The sequence below is a fragment of the Xenopus laevis genome, chromosome 1S, assembly GCF_017654675.1.
Source record: "Xenopus laevis strain J_2021 chromosome 1S, Xenopus_laevis_v10.1, whole genome shotgun sequence".
In the NCBI taxonomy this organism is placed as follows: Eukaryota; Metazoa; Chordata; class Amphibia; order Anura; family Pipidae; genus Xenopus; species Xenopus laevis.
The window spans coordinates 71,806,064-71,829,584 of NC_054372.1; the positions used below are offsets into that span (position 1 = coordinate 71,806,064).

Sequence of the window (23,521 nt, forward strand, 5' to 3'; positions counted from 1 at the left end):
ATATGACATTCTGTATCTGCCTCAAATCAACACAATTTTGGAGAAGCAGATTCTATTTTATGTTGATTTGGTTTAAAACTGGAAGTGTACACCAGTTCTATTCAATAGGTTGATGACAGGCATATGCTAAATAATGTCTTTTCACATTTCTGCCTACCATAAAGTAAAATATCCTTGTTAGTACTAGAATAATCAAGACATGGAATGACCTAAATATAACACATTATAGTGATACATTTGTTTTATTTTTGTAGAGTTCTCGTAACCCCTTTGTAGAACCATCAAGACAATTTTTATTCTGATAACCTTTTTAATAAGGTTTTATTTTTCCAATGATTTCAGTTCCTGCTACTGAACATTTAATGACTTTTCTATATTCTCTTTGGTCAACTGGTTACTGTCTTGTAATTTTTGTTGAGATTGATTCTTGGAACCCCACTGAATAATTTTGACCTTGTTTGTTACCATACAAGTAGTCTGTTTGGGATCATTATTATTACATCTCTCTTTGTACAATATGTAGCACTTCACCTTTAAGTAAAGATTAAGATTCCATCTGTGCCCTGCACATTACATTCTAAATGTAGCTGCCAGAGTGGTATCAGTACATCTAGTTAATGCAGTCTTTGCTTCGGCAAGGTATTTTATATAATTTTCTTTTATTTAAAGACTGGATGGAAATCAGGTAATTAAGTATATTAATTCATTTTCTTCTTTCTTTCTTATTTTATCTCAGATCTCTGGTATTTGGCATGGATTGCTTCTTATTTATTTATAAGCTGGCAATTAAATCTGGGACTGCCTAGCTCTCTTGCTGAACCTCATATCTGTCTCTTTCTAGGAAGAAAAATTAGCAGCTTCAGCCAGGCAGACCTGGAGTCTCGCAGCATCCAGTACATTCACACCAGCGCAGAGGAAAAGCATTCTGATGATTTCACCTTTACAGTTTCTGATGGATTCAATGAGGTGGAAGAAAGTTTGAGTTCTTTTCTGTCATACAGTGCTTTTCTTATTTGCTTTGGATCTATCATTCAGCAGATAAAACATGCATAAAACATATTTCCCCAGACAACAACATTTTTACTTCATCTATATTCTGTAAGATATCAGCATCCATCTTATCCATCAGCCAGCATAGCATGTTGGTTTCTTATTCAGCTTTCTCCTTGAAGATACCTAACCTTGCATACTGTATCATCAAATTTCAAAATAATTATGGGTTAGGGAATGCTTACAGGGGTCCTATGCTTTCTATTAAAAATCTTGACATATAGCTCTGTAATGAGAAATACGAAGAAGTGAATTTATAATTGTATTGATCTTGCTTCCACGAAAATTTTAATGACTTAATTAGCAATTTCTTTTTAATTAAAACTTGGCAATTCCCAGAGTGTCCGGCTAATAATATAAACATGTGCAGCCTGTGTGAAAATTTCAAGGAAATTTGGGTCAGATTTGTTTGTCATATTTCATGAACTCTCTGGGACACTTTTCAGTCGGAAAAAAAACTGAAATCAAGCATAGTAAAATATGAGGTTAAGCTTACTCCTACTGACTGTTTTAGGTCATAGCACAAAGTGTCTATAGATGGAATTTGAGAAATGAAAAATATGTTTCTTTCAAAGACATATATAGATTAATATCTTTATATAAATATAAATATATATATATATATATATATATATATATATATATATATATATATATATATATATATATATATATATATATATATATAAATAAATACACACACAAGTATGGTGGGACCTGTTATGCAGAATGCTTGAGACATGGGGTTTTTCAGATCTTTCTGAAAGTTGGATCTTCATACCTTAAGTCTACTAAAACATCATGTAAACATTAATTAAACTCAAAAGGCTGGTTTTGACGACTATGATTAATTATATACAAGTTACTGTTTTATCATTACAGAGAAAAAGGAAACCATTTTTTAAAATTCAGAGTTTTTGGATAAAATGTAATCTATAATTCTAAAGCCTTCTGCATAACGGGTTTCTGGAAAACGGATCCCATATGTATTTTCATGTTTTGTTTAATAATATTTATCTTTTCGTTTCCTTCAAAGGTATCTCAAACATTTTATATCACCATTAATAAAGTGGATGACTCTTTGCCTGTGGTGCACAATTTGGGCATGAGAGTGCAGGAAGGGGTGCAAAAAACCATCACAGAATTTGAGCTAAAAGCAGTGGATGCTGATACTGAGGTATGGAAAATGGTATGAGGACGGAACAGTATACAAATGAACAAAAAATTATAACTACATATTAAAGTTAGTCACGGTCACTGTACACACTGAATCACAAAAGCAGAGTGGTTCTCATGAAATTTCAGGCAAATTGAACACAGTAAATAAATTCATAATAAAATTCACAAATAAATTCACCTTTAAATTAAAACCGAGCCTATTTCAGTACTTTTAGGCCAGCACCTCAGTTTGAGATTTTTCTATTTAGGGGGCCAACACTAACTCCGATCAAATCCGATTGGGTTTTTTACGCGTATTTATTATTACATTTTCCCGAAAATTTGGTTTGTGGGAAAAAAAATCAGATTTCCAAGTTTTTTCTGGATTTTTTTCATCCGATTTTCACGAATTTCACGATTTTTTTGGAATTTTCACCAGAAAACTTCTGGGTATTGCACGAAACCCAGCGCACTTATATGCAACCTCGACAGGTCTGAGATGCTGGATTTTCAGATTCTGACTTTTCCATCCTCAGGGTTTAATAAATTCTGAAAAATTTGTGATTTTTTAAAAGTCCTATTTTATAAAAACAAACCACAAATTTATAATGATTTTTGCATTCAGAGTTTAGTAAATAACCCCATATAAATTAAAATATAAGAGACTTATGTTTACAAACACCGAGGCTACTATGTAGGCAACCCTCCAACAATAAATTAATGGAAAGCTGATAATATTCCAGTTAGGTCATAGTTTTACAAGCTGTGTGCACAATTCAGAAAAAAATGAAAGTGACTGCAATCAAGCTTTTATGTTCAAATTACAGGACCATTTAAAGCAAAAACAAAAGCATTACTGGTGCAAATTACAGTGTGAATACATCATTATTTTTAAAACTAGATAAATATCTTTCAGTTTTTAATGATTAAAGTCGGGGCGGAAGAACATCTACCTAAACCATTCCCTAAGAGCATGCTGAGTGTGTGTGTGCATGCAATGTTAATAACCTGTTTTTGCTTGTGAGGATTTCAGTAGACGTATAGGGGCAAATTTATAAATGTGTTGCGATTTTGGCTGAAATCCCAGCAGTTTTTTCCATGGTCATTCCAACGCTAGATGTTGAAGAAATCAGAATACGCTATTTTCTTGATAGTAACTGATATTTTTATTATTCTCAGGAGCAAATTCTGTTACATAAACAAGTCATAGGAACAGGGAAAGAGACCATTTTGAGAAGGAAAATTTAAGCAGCTATATATATTCAGTAAATATTCATTTATATACCACACTCCCAAAAATCTAACCAACTACTCCTTTTTATAATCTCTTTTATGTATACAGTTTCCTAGAGAAAGGTACAGTCATTCATTAAATATTAATATCAAAACAGCTCCGTATTTTGACATGACAGCCACAATTACAGTGTAAATGTTTCACTTTGGGGATGAGGGATGTTAGAAAAGAGGGGGAAAAAACTTTCCTATTTCTCTACACACTCGAATATTTAGTGTTTAAAATTGCAGTAGGTATTCCATTGAGACCATATTTCTGTATGTTTGACAATCTGGTCAGTTAATAATCAGTTAAGCACAAAAGATTCTGCATTGTGCTTATTCTTTCTACTATCCCATGGGCAACCAACTAATTTTTAAAAAATGTTCATATACATAGTAATACATGATTCTTTAAACCTTCTGTACAAACTATAGTTGCCCCAAGATCACCATTAAAAACTATGATTTATTTGGAAAAATATATTGGTACTGTAGCTCTATTTATCAGAGTAAATAGAATACAATATGGAGAGCTATTTAAAACATTTCTCTGAATACTGCTATCAAAGAATCTGCTTTTAAAGTATTAACACCATGGTACATATCATAATTTTGACCCTTACTTTCCTCCAGCATGCTGATTTTTGCATCAGTCTTCCAGCTAATAAATAAATCATTAACAAACCCATTCAAACCAATATCTACTGGGCACTCCTAGCTCTCCCAATAAGGGCTCGAAACAAGTCCCAATGTAAGCGTCTTCAGTCCAACCAAAACTGTCTGCAAGATAGTATCAATATAGTATCAGTATCAATATCAGTATCAATATCAAATGTGTTTCGGAAAGAGTCACTGCCATAAAGAATTTGCTATATCTTTTAGCTTTTCTAAACGATTGAATGGATAAATGTAGCAGTGTGGCAACTGTGGACTATTTATGGTCACTCACTTAACTGAATACATCATAATTCCCTATAAACATGTTATACTAATATTTCCTTCTGTTTAAATGATTACACATGTGATTAATGCTATTACATGATTATCTATGCTGTACTTTTCAAAAATGCATTTCCCATGTACAGGCGGAATCTATCACGTTTACCATCATTCAGCCTCCTCAGTATGGTGTGATTGAGAGGAGTATCAATGGGCAGAGCTATCGACAGGCCACTACTTTCACTATGGATGACATTTACCAGAACAGGATCAGTTACAATCATGATGGAAGTAACACCCTTAAGGATCGATTTTCTTTCACTGTTTCGGATGGTACTAACCCATTCTTCATTGTGGAGGAAGGAGGCAAAGAAGTAAGTATATCTATGAACTTGTGCTATCATGAGAGAAAATTGCTATATTTTTTTAACATTTCTCCGAGAATATGCAAGAAAAAAATTAACAAGTAGGAGTATACAGAGCAGGCAGCTTTTAAAGGAACAGTAACATCAAAAAATGAAAATGTTTTAAATTAATAAAAATATAATGCAGTGTTGTCCTGCACTAGTAAAACTGCTGTGTTTGCTTCAGAATCATTACTATTGTTTATATATATATTTATAAATAAGCTGCTATGTAGCAATGGGGGCAGCCATTCAAATGAAAAAGGCTCAGGTTACACAGCAGATAGCAGATAAGCCCTGTAGAACACAATGGTGGTATCAGTGATCCACTATTAATACTGTATCATAAAGCCTTTTTTAAATTTCTGCCATTGCTACACAGCAGCTTGTTTATATGAACTATAGTAGTGTTTCTGAAGCAAACTAATCAGTTTTACCAGTAGAGGGCAACAGTACATGATATTTTCATTACTTTAAGACTTTTAATTTTTTGGTATTTCTGTTAGTAGTTTAGCAGCACAATAAAGGCATATTATTTATCACAATTTCCCTCAACCCCTTCCAGAACTGGACTGAAAGTTGAGTGGGTTATGTGACTTGTTAAAGGAACAGTAACACCAAAAAAATTAAAGCAAAAAAAATTATAAATATAATGCACGGGTAAAACTGGTGTAGAACCCCCATTTTATGTTTTTCAGGGGACCAGGAAATAATTATGTAAAATCCGGGAAAATGTAAACTCAGGGGAATGTGTACTGAAAGGATATAAGCACAGGAGTCCATTTTTCTTTGAGATACAATATTTACTGTGTTAATAATAAGGGTTAAACATTGCAGCATTAATGTTATAATATTGGGGGCATGTGCAATGCCTTTCTGACAGTCACATATACAACCTAAAGCAATAAGTGATTGGTTCAGGACTGCATAATGGGGAGACTAATTGGAATTGACCATTTACAGGCAGAACCATGGCAAAATATACACCAGGTTAGTATTTTAAACTATGTCCTGTAGGGGAAGTGTTTAATACCTGCTTTATTCCAATAGCATTCAAGGGGAGCTATTTAGCTGTGGGTGCCAGGAATCTGTATCATCTATATCAGCTCCAGGCTTTTACCTGAGATATAAGGGTATTTTGTTATATATAGGGATGCACCGAATCCAGTATTTTGGATTCGGCTGAACCCCCGAATCCTCTGTGAACGGTTTGGCCGAATACCGAACCGAATCCTAATTTGCATATGCTAATTAGGGGTGGGAAGGGGTAAACATTTTTTACTTCCTTGTTTTGTGACAAAAAGTCACGTGATTTTCCTCCCGGCATGTAAATTAGGATTCGGATTCGGTTCAGCCGGGCAGAAGGATTCACCCGAATCTGAATCCAGCTGAAAAATGCCGAATCCTGGCCGAATCCCGAACCGAATCCTGGATTCGGTGCATCCCTAGTTATATTCCACTGAATTCAGAAACTAAGCAAATTTTGAACTAATGTCTCAGATTGTAACTGCAGCCCCTCAGAGGTTTAAGGTGGAGATTCTTCCAGTGGATGACGGAACTCCAAGAATTGTCACCAATCTGGGTCTCCAGTGGCTGGAGTACATGGATGGCAAGGTAACTATATTTCCCCTTAATATCACAGTGGTGACATTAAAGCATCCATTGTGTTAGATGGCACGTACAATATATCTAACCCTAAATTTAAATAAATCCAAAAAAAACTGTGTGACATTTTGCATTGATATCTCTAGTGTTATTAAAGGGGGTTGTTCACTTTCCAAACACTTTTTTCAGTTGAGCTGTTTTTCACCATAAAGAAATACTTTGCTTTCCATCTTTTATCTTTTACCATTTTCCCAAAATGCAAGTTTACATTTTAATGTTCCTGTCTCTGAGGTTTCAGTCTGGCAGCTCAATAATCAAGGTGCTGAACTGATTTGAACTGTTACAATTTGCAACATTTAGTTGATATAATTTGTTGATGCATTTCTCAGCAGTATCTGTGGAATATTAGCAAATATTGTATCAATTCTTACAGCTGCTTTTAAAGCTGAACTAAGCCCTAAAATGAATAGAGCTAACTATGGCATATTTTATATACTAAACTTATTGCATCAGCCTAAAGTTTAAGCTTCTCAATAGCAGCAATGCTCCAGGACTTCAAACTTGTCACAGGGGGTCACCATCTTGGAAAGTGTCTGTGACACTCACATGCTCAGTGGGCTCTGAGCAGCTGTTGAGAAGCTAAGTTTAGGGGTTGTCGCAAATGATCAAGCAGAAAATGAGGTTTGTCTGTAATATAAGCTGATGCTACAAGGCTGATTATTAAATTCTGATGCTAGTTGCACTGGTTTCGGTACTGTCATGTAGTAATTATCTTTTGTAATTACTAATCAGCCTTTTATTGGGACATTTATATTCTATATGTACCCCTAAAATCACTAATCTCAGTAAATGACTGCAGCACAGAGCATGTGCAGTGAATCAGCAGAAAAGAAGATGGGGAGCTACTGGGGCATCTTTGGAGACACAGATCTTTACTGCTCAAGGACTTTGATTGCCTTGGGCTGGTACAGAAACCCAAAACATAATGTACAGCATTTCTAGCTTTATTTAGACTTAAGTTCTCCTTTAATGAAGCTCACGTTTTCTGCTCAGCAGGGCTAAAGATAATTATTGTATAAAATAACCCAGAGCTGCGGTAGAAGGTGAAAAATTAAACTTTACACAATATTGGAAGACAGTAACAAATAGAAAATTGAAAGTAATATTTCTGGTGAAGAATCTGAAAGCAACTGAGCTGAAAAAAGTGTTTGAAGGTGAACAACCCCTTTAACTGTACTATACAGAAATATATAAAATGCCACTACAGACTTCCTTGAAGAAAATGCTACAAGTTGTAACTCACAGCTGCTTGATGTCTACAACAATAACCATAAAATGATAACCCTTTTAGTCGACTTTATTAACTGCGGGGGTGAATCATGCACTGTACAGTCACAAATGTTTCTTCTGGTGTATACAATTCAGTATATTCAATGGCATTAAGTTAACATGATGGGTACATTATTCACAGGCAACCAACTTTATTACAAAGAAGGAACTAATGACTATGGATCCAGACACAGAAAACAAGAATCTGATCTATGAAATATCAAGTGGGCCTTCACATGGCCATTTGCAAAACAAACTGAAACCTGGTGCTCAGCTCACTTCCTTTACACAAGGTAGGAATGGGAATTTTCCATATCATTATTTGCTTTGGTCTCTGCAATGACTTAAAGGAGAAGGAAAGGTTAAAACTAAGTAAGCCTTATCAGAAAGGTCCATCTAAATATACCAGTAAACCCCCAAAGTAGTGCTGCTCTGAGTCCCCTGTCAAAAGAAACACTGCATTTCTTTCCTTCTATTGTGTACACATGGGCTTCTGTATCAGACTTCCTGCTTTCAGCTTAAACCTCATTGCCCTGGGCAAGAGCATGCTCAGTTTGCTCCTCTTCCCCACCCCCCTCCCTTCTCTACTGTAATCTGAGCCCAGAGCAGGGAGAGACTCAGGCAGGAAGTGATGTCACACCATGTTAATACTGCAGCTCCTATCCTAAACAAACAGAGAGTTTCTAGAGCTTTTTACTCAGGTATGGTAAAACATTCCACAGAATAAATATAGCATTCTAGCTTGCACTATTGCAGCTAATCTATTAGCAATAAAATGCCTCTGTAGCTTTCCTTCTCCTTTAATCTAGCAATTAGCAGCTATGTAAAAAAACATTTAACAATAACTGTCTCTAGCTCTGGCAAAATCCAAGACCATACCCCCAAACTGCCTCTAAATGCATCCTGTCATGGGAAAACATGTTGTTTTTTTCAAAAAGCATCAGTTAATTGTGCTACTCCAGCAAACTTCTGCACTGAAAGTGCAGGCACAAGTCACATGACTTGGGGCAGCTGGGAATTTGACAATATGTCTAGCCCCATGTCAGATTTCAAAATTGAATATAAAAAAATCTGTTTGCTCTTTTGAGAAATGGATTTCAGTGCAGAAGTATGCTGGAGCAGCACTATTAACAGATTCATTTTGATTTTTTTTTTCCCATGACAGTATCCCTTTAAGGTAAGCACAGTGAACAGTGTCAGATTAAAGGGAGTAGCCCAAAATGATGTAATTTTCAAACCAATGGTGTTTTGATGTATGTAAGACAGAAAATAAGCATTATGCTTCCTGGGATATCTAGTATAGCAGAAAATGTATACATGCTTAAATCTCAATATCATTTGCCTGCAGTCTCTCTGCTCCCCCATATAATAGAAATTAGAATACATTTGGAGATTAAAATGTTTTTGTTTCTTATTACTTTTTTTAAAACATAACTATCTCAGAGCTTAGAAATGCTTCCTTTATAAACCAATATAGTAAAGCCAACCTAATATTAATAAAAAGCACAGCATTCTGTATACTTATGCAGTGTCCTGGGTTTGAATCCTATCTGCATGGAGCTTGGGAAAAATCCTTTATGGGCATGGGGAGAACATGCACTCTTCACAAGCATACAGGCAGAATTATACCACATGCTGCCCTAGGCACAGTTCCTCCTGCCTTCCAACCCTTCCATTAACCTGACACATACACAGTAGTTTATATTCACATGCTGATCTTGTAAGGGAAGGGAACTCTCCCTTTTAGCTCTGCTGCCAGATTTCACAGCAAGTGCAGAAAAAATGTCAATCAGTCATACTAACCAATGAGAGCTCCCTGTACAAAATAATCGATGCCTGTATGTTTTACTAAGCAAACACTTTTTATCATTGTTAATGCTTACCTGATAACTATGCAATTTATTGGGATGCCATAAATAAATTTACATTTACATTTTTTATTTTATTCCATCAGAGGACATAAATCTGGGTCTGATACAATATATTCTACATGAAGATAAGCAGAAAGAAACAATGGATAACTATAAGTTCCTTGTGAAAGACAGTAAACCTAATGTGGTCGACGACAACATGTTTCATATCCAGTGGTCTCTCATTGGCTTCACACATATGAGGTAAGGACAACATTTATAGTATTTGTTGTGTTTCACAGTGATGTGTTTTTGTCTGCTCCCCTAAAATAGATATATTTATGTAATGGAACTTTAATGGAAAATGTTCATATCCCTCTCCAGAAATAAACCCTTTGTTGAATATGACCCTAAATGTAAACAGAAAAAATAAGGGTGTCAACTTCTTATCAGCAAAGCATGTATTGGAGAATAAAAAATATCACACCTCACACCTTCAGACACAGAGGCATTATCTTTAGGGCTGTGTGTTTCAGGCAAAATCCTAAGGTCCAAACAGAGTAATGACAGTAGAAGAGCAACAAACTTGCTATGACCTGGGGTGGGGGTGGAGGGTAAGGGATCTGAAAAGCACTGCCTAAGAATAACAGAAGATTCATTTAAAATTCCAATACAATAATATGTGAGCAATTTCAAATCACTGGTTTCAACCCTTCAGATAGAAATGCAAAGTTTGCAGCACACTCGCTGGGTGATCTGATGCACAGACAAAGAAAGCTGGTTAGGATGCTGGTAAAATGGAGGGATGTGAACATGTGTAGTGTTCAGTGAAACCTCAATTTTACATCCCCTGTTTTTAAGTTCTCCCTCATTTTGCAGTTTGTTTTATTTTGGTCCTTCTTATATAAAATTGATCATGTATTTCCCTGTTTTTGATTTTACCTGAATTTTACACTATTTTTCTGGTCCCCTGAAAAACCTAAAATGGGGGTTCTACCATTACATTTTTGTTGACCAGGGCCAGAACTAGGGTTAGGCAGAAGAGGAAGCTGCCTAGGGAGCAATTATAGGGGGGGGGGGGGGTACTGAGCAGATACCTCTAAAATTGTCTTCTGCCTACCCCTAGTCCACCCCCCTCAGTCTTACTCCCCTTCTTTCCCTCTGTCATCCACCCCTCCATCGCTCACCCCTCCCTCCCCTCCATCGCCCTCTCCTTCCTCTCTCCCCACTGTTGCTTTCCCCTTCGTTGTGGTAGGACACACGCGTGCCAGATGGGGAAGTGGCCGACCAGGTTACCTAGGGCCGCTGGCCCAGCACTGTTGTTGAAGTAAGATGGGGTACAGTAACATAACTAGCTGGGGGTGTGCCCGGGTGCAGGCCCTAAGGAGGTGCGGGCCCTGGGGTCCAATTGCACCCCCTGCTCCCCCCGGAAGTTCCGCCACTGATGGGGTATATTTTTATAATGAAGAAGTGGAATCAAAGCCCGAAGAAACAATATGTGTTCCTATTTCATGCAAATAAATCAGTAAGTAAGATAAAAGAAACTGGAAGAAAATGTTGGGCTTACACTCTACTAAAAGTTAAAATAATTCATTATTTCTAGACCTCTTGCAGCCACTGGCACATACAGTTCCTTGCTTAGCAATATACTTACCAACTCCTGCCCAGGCAATAAAAGACTAAATCTGTCAAGCTACCACTAAAGCTTTTATTGGAAAGAATAATTTCTAACATGAAATATCATCAATTCTTGCTCGAGTGTAATAGCATATTTTATTTAAGCAGCTTAATAAAAAGAGGTTTAAAAGGCAAGTAAATCTTGTCTGCACATTTTTTCCCCTCCAAGGAATGTTAGTGAGTGAGTGCTTCAGGGATTTGATATAAGAGGCAAAAAAGTTGGGATTGAATTAATTATGAGAAAGCACAGCGGAAGCCTAGAGTGAAATGGAAAGTACATATCCAGTTGAAGATGCCAAAGTAGAATTTTTTTACCTTTTTCAAGTACCAGTAGAATTTTTATAACTTTTTCGAGTACCAGTCCAGAGCTAGATTTCCCAGACGACATCTCCCCAAATCCCTACAGACAGTGCACAGTTCTGACTAATCCACAGACTCTGATACCGCAAATGACACTAGTTCTGACAAACCTTTTTTAGGGGTAAAAACATGATCCAGAAAAGGGAAAGTACGGCAAAGGGAGTAGGAGACAAAGTACTAGACGCGGTGGCCATAAATCCAAAGGGAAAACCCACCAGGGGCAAGAGAGTGTAATATTTAATTTGCGTAAACACATTTTAACCCCAGGTGAAATATCTCTTCTCTCTAAAGGTCTGTCTTTTGTCCCCACCAATACCCCTGACACTATTGGTGGACATGCATAGATTCCAACGCAAGCTTAAACTAAAGGAACACTTTAAAGATGCACCTGCCCAGGCACTATTTAAAAGTAGAAGCTCCTTTGAACTAACAAATACACCCGCACCCATCAAAACCTTTGTGAGCATCCTTACTTTTGACATAAAAAAGGGATGGGGTAAGGTCAATACACATAACACCTTAATTCGGCAGAACGCCCTGCCATTAAATCACTCAAAGCTGACAACAATTTAGTTGTAAGGCCCACTGACAAGGGGGGGTCCATTGTGTTATTGAACTACTCCTATTACAGGGAGGAATTACTTGGTTTACAGCTGGAGGACACCAGCACGTATAAATTATTGCCAAATTACCCCACTCATACTTTAAAAAGGGAAATAGATGAGTTTCTGACACTGGGGAGAAATGCTGGATGGATTGACAATGATACATATAGCTACTTGACCACAGACTACCCCCGTACGCCCATTATTTATACATTACCAAAAGTACACAAGTCCTTATCCTCCCCACCTGGCAGACCCATAATATCAGCAGTTGGCTCTCTATACCAACCAATTTCCACTTTCGTTGACCACCACCTGCAACCATTGGTCCACACAATGCCCTCCTATACGCAAGATTCTAGTCACATCATCAGGAGACTAAAGGTACTGGGGGATATACCCACCAAATGCATACTTGCCACAATGGATGTAAAAAGTCTCTATACAGTCATACCACATGACCAAGGGATTGTATCCTGCAGGAAGGCACTGCTATCTACACCACCTGGAACAGTACCTATAGAATTCCTACTGCACCCTCACCAGGAACTTTTTTAGATTTGAGAACTCTTTTTATCTAAGTGGCTGGGACTGCAATGGGCAGTGCCCTCACACCCTCATATGCCAACTTTTTGTTTATGTTGGAGAAAACACCCACATAATTCCACGACTGGGGAACTCCATATTGATATACTTTCGTTATATTGACGATTGACGATCATTTGGACGGATACAGAACCAGCACTGTTGGCATATCAGCAGCACTTGAACAGTCTGGACACACCAATCAAACTCACCTTGAATTATGATATGTCAAATATCGATTTTCTTGACCTAAACATTTTTATCCTGGACTCCAAACTAGAGACTTGACTATACAGGAAACCCACAGATCGGAATTCAATACTGCACGCTGCAAGCAACCATCCACCGTCAACAATTAGAGGCATCCCTTACTCACAGTTCCTCAGGGTGATCCGTAACAACAGTGCAAAGAACACAACAGAGACAATTACAGGAAATGTTTAGTCGGTTCAAGGAGAGGGGATATTCGGAAAGAACTCAAGAAACCAATTGGCTAACACAGAATAAAAAGCTGGGATGTTATAAATGCCCGAATTGTGTGATGTGTAGGTGCCTGTTAATTGGACCTGATTTTCCGCACCCCCATACTGGCAAAAGGTTCAAAGTCCGTCACAGACTTACCTGTACCTCATCTTATCTTGTTTATATCATTACTTGCCCATGTGGACTATATTACGTGGGAAAACTTGTACGACTAAGGGAGAGAATAGCAAACCATCGGTCTGCCATCAGCAGGGCTCTTAAAGAGGGTAAGGCTCTACAACCAGTGGCAAAACATTTTCTCAACAAGGGACACTCTCTCCCTACATTCAGGTGCATGGCAATTGACCATCAACCCCCCTTGGTAAGAGGGGACGATAGCTTGCTACACATCAGAATAATGTGGCAGAGTGGGGTAACAGTAGGAGGCACCCTGTGTATAAGCAGAACTTTCCCATACAAAGGGGCATACATAACATGGATAACAACATTTGCCTTTGTATCCACATGTATATACTGCTTTGCATAACAAACGATCAGTGACAGGCAACGTATACAGGTGTCGTGGCGCCATTTTTAACCCTATTTAAACCCCCAAACACTTGTGCACTGCTTTTCTTTTCCTGACGAAGGCTCCTGTGCGGAGCCGAAACGTTGGATAACCAATAAATCTCCACTTTCATTTGAACTATTGACTTGATGTATTTCCTCGGAGTGCTGTCAATCCCTGCATTTTGTCTATGTAGCGCTATAGTAAACTGCTTTGTATTTAGCAGTTATAGCTACTTTCCTTTGTGGGCTGATACCACAGATGAGCTCTCTTTCTCAGGGGCAAGCCCTCGCAGCGGGGTGGAGGCAGGGTGTAGTGTAACTGTAACTAGGTGCAATAGCACAATGAGGGGCGCCAGTAGTTCTTTAACGGTTGAACATAGAACTGTATTTATTAAACAATAGCACATAGATCATTCAGCACATTGATCCACAATGGAGCATAGAATAACACAGCAGCATAAAGGAAGCATGTACTCACAGCACGTATAGGCTGAATCCCTACAGGCTAGGGAATACACAGCAGAGAGTAAGTTGGCAGCTTGTATGGGTATCGCCGAATATACAGGATCTCTTTGGTTGCTCTTAGGGGAAACCTACCATCCCTAATCTCAACACTTTAGTCCCTTTCTGGGTCATTGATACCCTGGGATCTTAATCCCACTAATCTCCTCGGTGGAGCCTTGAGCTGCTCAACTATTTAGCCTCTCTATCACTCCTAGAGTGATCTATAATTGAGTATAGCTATCTAATTACTAGGACCAAGGCACCTAGGGTCGACACTACCCATTCCCTTCCAGCCTGCTTGGCTGGGCTAAAGCAATGAACCCAGACCTCATGATTCCTAAACCTTTTATACTCTGGCACAGTGCCATTTGGTGTACACTGTGAGAACTACAGGGGCTACACAAGTACAAGGTCCCCATAAGGACCTTTTAGGCGTCCATATAACTAGGGATGTGCCTGTCTGTAATGTGTAAGTGTGTCTAAGATTTTTACATCCGTACATTCTCCCCCTGGTGAATTCAGTTTCATTCATAGGCAGGTAAACTTTGTCAGTAAACACCTACAAAAGAAGGTACAAGTTAGAAATACTGCATTCCAAACACATCAGTATTCTAGTCCATCAAACAGTCGAACCCACAGTCCTTTTTAAATGCACTTAGGAGGGTAAAGGGAAAATTGGATGAACCTACCAACGGGCAGGTGTTAACTAAACAGTCCTTGGACCTAACTCCAAGTGGAGTAAAAGAAGAAAAATCCTTCCCTGTAGTCACTTTGGAGGGACAGGAAAACAGGTAGCTCAAAAACAATAGCAGCAGACTCCCAATGGAGTATCATCAGGGGCAAAAACAATTTCCTTCAAACAGGCCTCCACCCACCAAAATTATATCATGTGAAGAAATCTTGCCTTGGTATCTTCATAAGGGATATAATATTTGGGATGGGGTTTGTCCACCCATTGTCCATCGCCCATGTAGACTTCCAAGTTGAAGTACTTGGTAGGGTTATACTTTCCACAGCTCTTCAACGCATTCTTGAGAATGGTGCGACCATACCACCACTCTTTCTCAATGGATCTTAAGTACTGCCAATCCTGCTCATGCCTCACCTTGTCAGGGTTTGTGAGGCAACTGTGGTGCATCTTTTCCTTCTGTAGGATCTCATCGATCAGCCAGTTCTCGTAAGATGCAGCCACCTTTTCGTACACCCACAGAGGAGCATAGGGCATAAAGTAACCCCAAGTTCTATGCACATGGAAATTTATCACTCTCTGTACTCTAGACACAGAAGTGAAAACGTTGGGATCTGCCCGTCCTGGCAGCACGCAGAAATCTTTTTCCTCCTCGGGGCCTATGATGGGAGGAGCATAAAGCTGCAAGGCACTTTGGTAGAAGGGTCCCACTCAGGTTCAGCTGTGGGGGTATTCTCCTCATACTCTTCCCATCCTGGAACTGGTCCTAAGGGGTTGTCTTCCTTAGGCTTGGGAATAGCAGCCAGCAAATTTTTTTCCCTCTCCAGGGATATCTTTCCCCACTCATAGTGGTATAGTTCTGCAACACAAGTGCTTTCTCCTGGTTCACTAGGAGTTTGAGGCACCATCACTTTGGGGCATACAGGCTTGGTTGGTTCACTCGCCACAGATCTTTGGCTTTGGCACCGAATCTGTGCAGGAATTTCCAATATGGATTCGTCAGCACTATTCACACTGGAGGAAAACAACTTCTCCAGCAAATCCTCATCATCTTCCAATATTGGAGGGTCTCTGATAGTTGGAGCTATAGGTGCAATCGGTCCCAATCGATTAAAAGCAAACTTGCTCCAATCAATATCATGGCCTATGACTGGAGTTGGAGTGGGAACAGCAAGGGCTGTATTAATTGTCACAGTCAAATCCCCTCAAGGCCACAAATCACTCACCAACACTCTGCGGGGTGAAGGATCTTCCTTGGGACGTATCACTGAGGTAGCCTTCCGATCAGTCCCAACACGTTCCTCCTGTGAGGCATGGGACACGGTACAGTCCATTTTCACCGTTGGTGAAGTATCTGGCTCAGTAGAATTTGACACAACAGGGACTGCTGTGGCTCCTTTAACACCTATAGGCGCACGGGATACTTTAGGATCATCGGGGGAGGATCTTCTTTCCCAACATCAGCACAGGCTGCAAGCATTCCTCCTCCGAGGGTACAGAAGCAGCGTCAGGCCTGCAGGCCGCATCAACTTCGAGCACGTGCCGCGCCCTTTCCAGATAGTCCTCTGTGAGCGGTAATGGTGCGGGAATGCAGCAAGCGGGGGCCCCTATAGCAGAAGGGGTAAACACTTCTCCCCCTGGGGCAGCCGACACTGATGTAGGCACGATCAATGGTGTAGGCATCAAGCACGCCAGAATATCACACGAATTTTCAGGCTGTAGCAAAGGAGTAGTGGAGCACACATCTGTCGTCCAGCCGGACGGTACTGTCGGTACTTCACGGACGCAGCCGCAGTCACGGGCACATCTCCCTCGAGTGGAACCACTTCGGTTGGGGAGGCACATTCTGGGATGAGTGGAGTCTTACTGGGTGACCCATCTAGTACAGCTTCGGGTATGGGTACGAAGGCCGGTTCTAGGGCAAGTTCTGGGACAGGTTCTGGCGAGGGGGTCGCAGCCGCTGACACCCCCGGGGCACCCTCGATCTCTTGGTAGATGAGAATAGTTTTGCCGCTCACCTTGTCCCGTGTCTTCTCCACCAATGGAGGTTGATCAGCCCGGTTGAAGGGTCCCATCCATAAGCAGGCCTCGCATTGCGAACACACGCCATCCGGGTCCTTTAAGGCGTTGGGCGCTTCCATATCACACACGCCACAGGCCGGAATCATCATTCCCCCTTTCACTTGGGGTAAAGGTACCTTGGTACACATACTGTCGCTCGGGCCCCACCCGGGTAGTAGCACAGGGCAGAGGCTCCATTTTAGGCTCCGGAACCTCAGGTTCAGCAACAGATTCGCCAACAGGTTCAGCAATAGTTTCGGCAACACACCTCTCTGACTCAGCCGAGTCCAACAGCATGGAAACCAAACTCAATATAGCGGCAGTACTATCCTCCAGGTTGGGACGTCTCGCCATGATTCGGGCAACACCCCCTTGGGATAATCTGGTACACCCTTTCTACTTTTTCGCGCATTTCCCTTCTTAACCCATGCAGGGCAGGGCGTTGGCGCGGGAAGTTGTGCAGCACAAAATTCCTTCACAGCAACTTTTCCTACACGTGGGGGTATAGATGGTGGTGAAAGTGGTGGTGTCGCAGGACAACTGTCCACCAATGGTTCTGTTCCCAGGGCCAAACCAACATGTTCCTAAACTAGCAGAAAGTCATTAAAGTCTTTGGCATTAGCAGCTAGGAATGGATTAAGCCCAGGGGTAGACATTTTAAATTCAGCGTAGCCTGAATCCTTGGTGCTGCAGCCCTTTTTCTCTCCCCATAAGCTGGAGCCATAATAGGATTCATCTACCATTGTGTCTTCACACACAGGAGTCTGATTAAGCATTGATGTAGGGCAGTGATCCCCAACCAGTAGCTCGTGAGCAACATGTTGCTCTCCAACCCCTTGAATGTTGCTCTCAGGGTCCTCAAAGCAGGTGTTTATTTTTGAATTTCATGCTTGGAGGCAAGTTTTAATTGCATAAAAACAAAGTATAGTGTCAAGTAGAGCCTCTTGTAGGCTGCCAGTCCACAAAGGGGCTACCAAATAGCCAATCATAGACCTTATTTGGCACCCCAAGGGACTTTTTCATGCTTGTGTTGCTCCCCAAAACTTTTTACATTTGAATGTGGCTCATGGGTAAAAAAGGTTGGGGACCCCTGATTTAGGGGGACTACATATGAGCTGGGCAGACTTAGGCAGGCTCTGATACCGGCACGGACACCCTTCTTCAGAGACTCCCATAGGGTAAACCCGGGAAGGCCATGTATCACTGTTAGGTACAGCAGGGACCCAATACAAGAACCGAACAAATCCTTTCTCATCTGAAGGTTCTTGTGCAACATACTCAAAAGCATCAAATATGGGGTTGCCCATTAAGGAGTGATTCACAATATCTATGGGACACCCCTCAGGGACATTATCCACTACAAACGTGTAGTCAGGATCCGCTCCCATTTCTAAGGGCCAGTCCCACAATGCAGCTTCAGACAGGGGAGCCACAATGCTTTTAGGTGATTGAATTATGTGAGGGAAATACACGCTCACAATATGATCAGTAGGCACACCGCTCAGGGAATAAGAACTGCAGACTTTCCCCGCCTAGGTGTCCTTTTTCCTACTGAGTCCGCACACGCAGCGCCTGTCACACTAAGCTGCGTGCAGTGTTACAGTTTAACCCTTACAGATCCCCACGTTGGGCGCCAAAATGTAGCGCTATAGTAAACTGATTTGTATTTAGCAGTTATAGCTACTTTCCTTTGTGGGCTGATACCACAGATGAGCTCTCTTTCTCAGGGGCAAGCCCTTGCAGCGGGGTGGAGGCAGGGTGTAGTGTAACTGTAACTAGGTGCAATAGCACAATGATGGGCGCCAGTAGTTCTTTAACGGTTGAACATAGAACTGTATTTATTAAACAATAGCACATAGATCATTCAGCACATTGATCCACAATGGAGCATAGAATAACACAGCAGCATAAAGGAAGCATATACTCACAGCACGTATAGGCTGAATCCCCTACAGGCTAGGGAATGCAGCTTGTATGGGTATCGCCCAATATTCAGGATCTCTTTGGTTGCTCTTAGGGGAAACCTACCATCCCTAATCTCAACACTTTAGTCCCTCTCTGGGTCATTGATACCCTGGGATCTTAATCCCACTAATCTCTTTAGTGGAGCCTTGAGCTGCTCAACTATTTAGCCTCTCTATCACCCCTAGAGTGATCTATAATTGAGTATAGCTATCTAATTACTAGGACCAAGGCGCCTAGGGTCGACACTACCCATTCCCTTCCAGCCTGCTTGGTTGGGCTAAAGCAATGGACCCAGACCTCATGGTTCATAAATTTTTTATACTCTGGCACAGTGCCATCTGGTGTACACTGTGAGAACTACAGGGGTTACATAAGCACAAGGTCCCCATAAGGACCTTTTAGGCATCCATATAACTAGGGATGTGCCTGTCTGTAATGTGTAAGGGTGTCTAAGATTTTCACATCCCTACATCTATATATATATATATATATATATATATATATATATATATATATATATATATATATATCCACATGGATTGAAAAGAATGATTATTTTTGTTGGGGCCGGTGGCCCAAATGAGAGGATGTTGCAGGAAAAAGCCAGTGCCCCTCATACATGAAGAGGAAATCAGCTGATAACATTTTCTTTTTGGACTGAATGTCCAAGATCCAATCGGACTGCATTGTGGTCTGCCCAGGGTGACAGGTATCATGGCAAAAAGCATTCAACATAATCTGGCAATACATGGCCTACTTTAGGGCTAAACTGCATAGGAGGTTTTATACAAGCTGGATGGAGTCACATGGGTCAAATATATTGGGAATGATATAAAAAGCTGATCTATATACTATATGGAAGATTTGCACTCCAACACAACACACCTGTCGGATGTTAACACTGCACGTCTTCATCTGATAAAAAATAGAAATAAAATCTGATGGTGTCTGACCAACACCTTTTTTTTTTATTGAAATACATTGATTGTCGGATGTAGTTAAATAAACAAATCACACCATCCCACTTTTTTCTGATCCAATTTTACATTATAGCCATGGGGATCAGATTTTGTACAATCCCACAAAATCTGATCAAGATCTCCCATGTAGTTTATCCCTTTGTTTTAACTGGATTTCAATTTTTTCAATATAGATTCATCAGCATTACAGAATGTAACATGTATAGACTGATTAACTAAGCATTAAAAGATTAAATCAATGAGCCTGGTAATGATGGCTCTTTCCAAGAGACTCTATGAATCAAATACTTTAATCCTGTCAAATAAATCCTAAAATATGCACTAAATGTTTCAAGCTAAATATAATAAAAAGCATATCAGAAATATTTTACTCTCTGTATATTAGTATTAATGTATTCATTTAATGGGTAAATCACTTTCAAGTCTCCCGCATCATTCACTGTGATTTGGTTTCCTGCTGAGGAAGCTAGAAACAGGTCAAAATGATTCTAGCAACTGTGTTGGACCAGGTGGTTGGACCCGTACAGCACGAAGTCCAAGAGGTTTTTTTATATCACTGACCTGCACTGATAATCCTATTTCAACTGCAGAGTGTTGCAAAGTCCTATAATTATTTCCAGTGATGCCTTATTGCTGGCAGATGCAACACACGCATATACACACATAATGCTAACAGTATGGGGGTTATTTATTAAAGTCCAAAAGCCAAAAACTCTAAGTTTTGTGATTTATTATACCCCAAGTCTGAATCTGAAAATCCAGCATCACAGACCTACAGAGGTTCTATATAAATCAATAGGAGAGGTTCCTATCCTATTAGTAATTTTCTGTGATCTGAGCTGGAATTTAAGCCGAAAATCTGACTATTCCGAAAAAAAATCGAGGGATTTGGGAAAAAAACTCCGAAAAAAATGGTATTCGGATTTTTGCTACATTTTTTCAATTAAATAGTGCTTTTTGTTATAATAAATAAACTCTAATCGTGAATTCTAGTTCAATTCTAGTTTAATTAAATAACTCAGAAAAATTTGGATTTTGATAAATATGCCCCTAGGATTCACACTCATAATTAATGATTGATCCTGACAGTTTTGATATATGTAAGAAGGTCTCTTTGTTGAGGAAAAAAAAATTATGTTTTTTGTAAACCACCTATTTTCTTGTTTTTAGCTACAATGTGAGTGAGAAAGCGGGCTCCATCAGCATCACAGTAAAGAGAAGTGGAAATCTGAACCAGTATGCTATAGTGCTGTGCCACACAGAACAGGGAACAGCCACGTCAAGCTCCAGTGTGGGCCTGAAACATAGGCAGCAGGATTATGTGGAGTATGCAGGACAGGTAAATACTATATGGCCAACCAGTGAAAGCAAATAAAGGTTTTAGGGCAAAGAAAAATACCAGCAGCACACGCTACCCTCTTTAGCAAGAAAGCTAGGTGTGTGGTACAGGGTCAACACCTTCATCAGTAAATTGTGACAACAGAGCAGTTGCAAGCAGGGTAAACCCCTGAATATTTTTAAAGTGAATGCAGTTTACCCCACTTGCATCTGCTTTGTTGTACTGGTAAAGGAAAAATCACCCAGATGTCCATAAGCCTTAACAGGTTGTAAATAACATGATATATGAAATATTCTTATTAATCATAGCAGTGTTATCTGTGTTCCTCTTGCAAGTACTAAAGTCCTGTTCCTGTAAGTGACCAAATATTGCCCATGCTTTTACTCATTTTAGCCTGGTCTAATAAGAGTTAACTTGCTGGGTAATCAGCTTTTTAAAGGGATACTGTAATGGGGAAAAAAATGTCAAAACGTATAAGTTAATAGTGCAGCTCCAGCATAATTCTGCACTGAAATCTCAGAAGAGCAAACAGATTTTTTTAATATTTAATTTTGAAATCTGACATGGGGCTGGACATATTGTCAGTTTCCCAGCTGCTCCAAGTCATGTGACTTGTGCTCTGATAAACTTCCGTCACTCTTTACTGCCATGCTTGTGGCTGCTTTACTTGAAAATGATAAGCGATACTTAAGGTGGCCATTGACTCACAGATAATATCATACAAAACACATTTTTGAATGATATTCGGTGCGTGTATGGTGGTAAAAGAGCCGACCGATATTGGCAGAAGACTTGAATATCGGCCGAAGACATGGATATAGGTCGGCTCATCGATCAGGCTGGACAGAAAATTTTGATGGGGTGCCTTTGAAGACTGTCATTGTTAGTGCTGAATCATCAGATACAGGTAGAATTTTATTGTTTCTACCTGTATATCTGATGATTCAGCTCTAAACGTGTGTACTGAAACGAACAATCTTTCTTGGAATGATCTTTTCCAAGAAAGATCGTAATTGTTATGGCCACCTTTAGGGTTAATTTATCTGTTCCTTCCTAACTAAAGCTAACCTCTGTGACAACTCCACACGCTGCTTCCCTGACACTTCAGAACTCCGGGGAGGGGAGATTGTTTTGAATTAAAGCAACCACTGACTGGCCGTGCCAGATTGAGGAATTCATGCAGGCTGAAGTCCGTGTGAGTGGAGAGAAGGGGGAACTGCAGAGCAGAAAATCACGATTTTTATGAAAAGGGTACATCATTTTTTATTGAAGTACATTGAAGATAGGTTTATTTTTCGACAATGGCCCTGTTAAAGAAATTTCATTTTCTGATTTTACATCCCTTTTAAAGTAATACTGACACTAAAAATGTTCTTTTCAAAATATTAATCTACATTAAAAGTTAGCAGTTAGGTCATGTTGATAATTTTTCACTGATAGTTTTGCTTTTGTACGTAATTGTTACTTGAAGTTCCTTAACCCGTCCCTTCTCAACCTGTCAGTTAGAGTTTCTAATGCTAACAGACTATTGCTGCACAAAGATGGAAGCCCCTCATAGAGGAACATGGGAGTAAGAAAGGTAATGAAAGAGCATCAGGCAAAAACTTTTATGTCAAAATTATAAATCGTATGCAAAGACAATATTATGATAGATAAAAAAAGGTTATTTTCTGGTGTCAGTATCTCTTTAAGTCTACTAGAAAATCATGTAAGGGTAATGGCACATACGGATATTCGGGAAGATTTAGTCGCCTGGAAACTAATCGCCTCTTCTTCTGGGCGACAATCTCCCCGAACTGCTTTCCCCTGCCTTCCCGCTGGCTATAATGAAAAATCGCCAACGGGATGGCACTCGCGGCTCTTCGTTTTCCGAAATTGCCTCACGAGGCAACTTCGGGCGACATAATAGGATGGTTCTGCTTCCAATAAGGACTCATTATATCTAAGTTTGGCTCATGTACTAGGTACTGTTTTATTGTTACAGAGAAAAAGGAAATAATTTTTTAGATAAAATACATTTTTTAGATAAAATGAAGTCTATAGGAAATTGCCTTTTTGTAAGTCAGGGCTTTCTGGATAACTGGTTTCTGGATAACAGATCCCATACCTGTATAG

General features: G+C 39.8%; 1 protein-coding gene across 1 annotated transcript in view; it reads left to right on the plus strand.

The window, feature by feature from the left end:
- The window catches only part of fras1.S (Fraser extracellular matrix complex subunit 1 S homeolog), a gene marked incomplete at its 5' end in the record, with an annotated part of 329,350 nt that overhangs the window by 263,079 nt on the left and 42,750 nt on the right, over positions 1-23,521 (plus strand). The window contains 7 exons of the mRNA XM_041578095.1: positions 842-966; positions 2,087-2,227; positions 4,569-4,796; positions 6,327-6,440; positions 7,903-8,053; positions 9,715-9,874; positions 21,238-21,406. Of these exons, the coding sequence (XP_041434029.1) occupies positions 842-966; positions 2,087-2,227; positions 4,569-4,796; positions 6,327-6,440; positions 7,903-8,053; positions 9,715-9,874; positions 21,238-21,406 (1,088 nt within the window). The remainder of the gene's footprint in view (positions 1-841; positions 967-2,086; positions 2,228-4,568; positions 4,797-6,326; positions 6,441-7,902; positions 8,054-9,714; positions 9,875-21,237; positions 21,407-23,521) is intronic.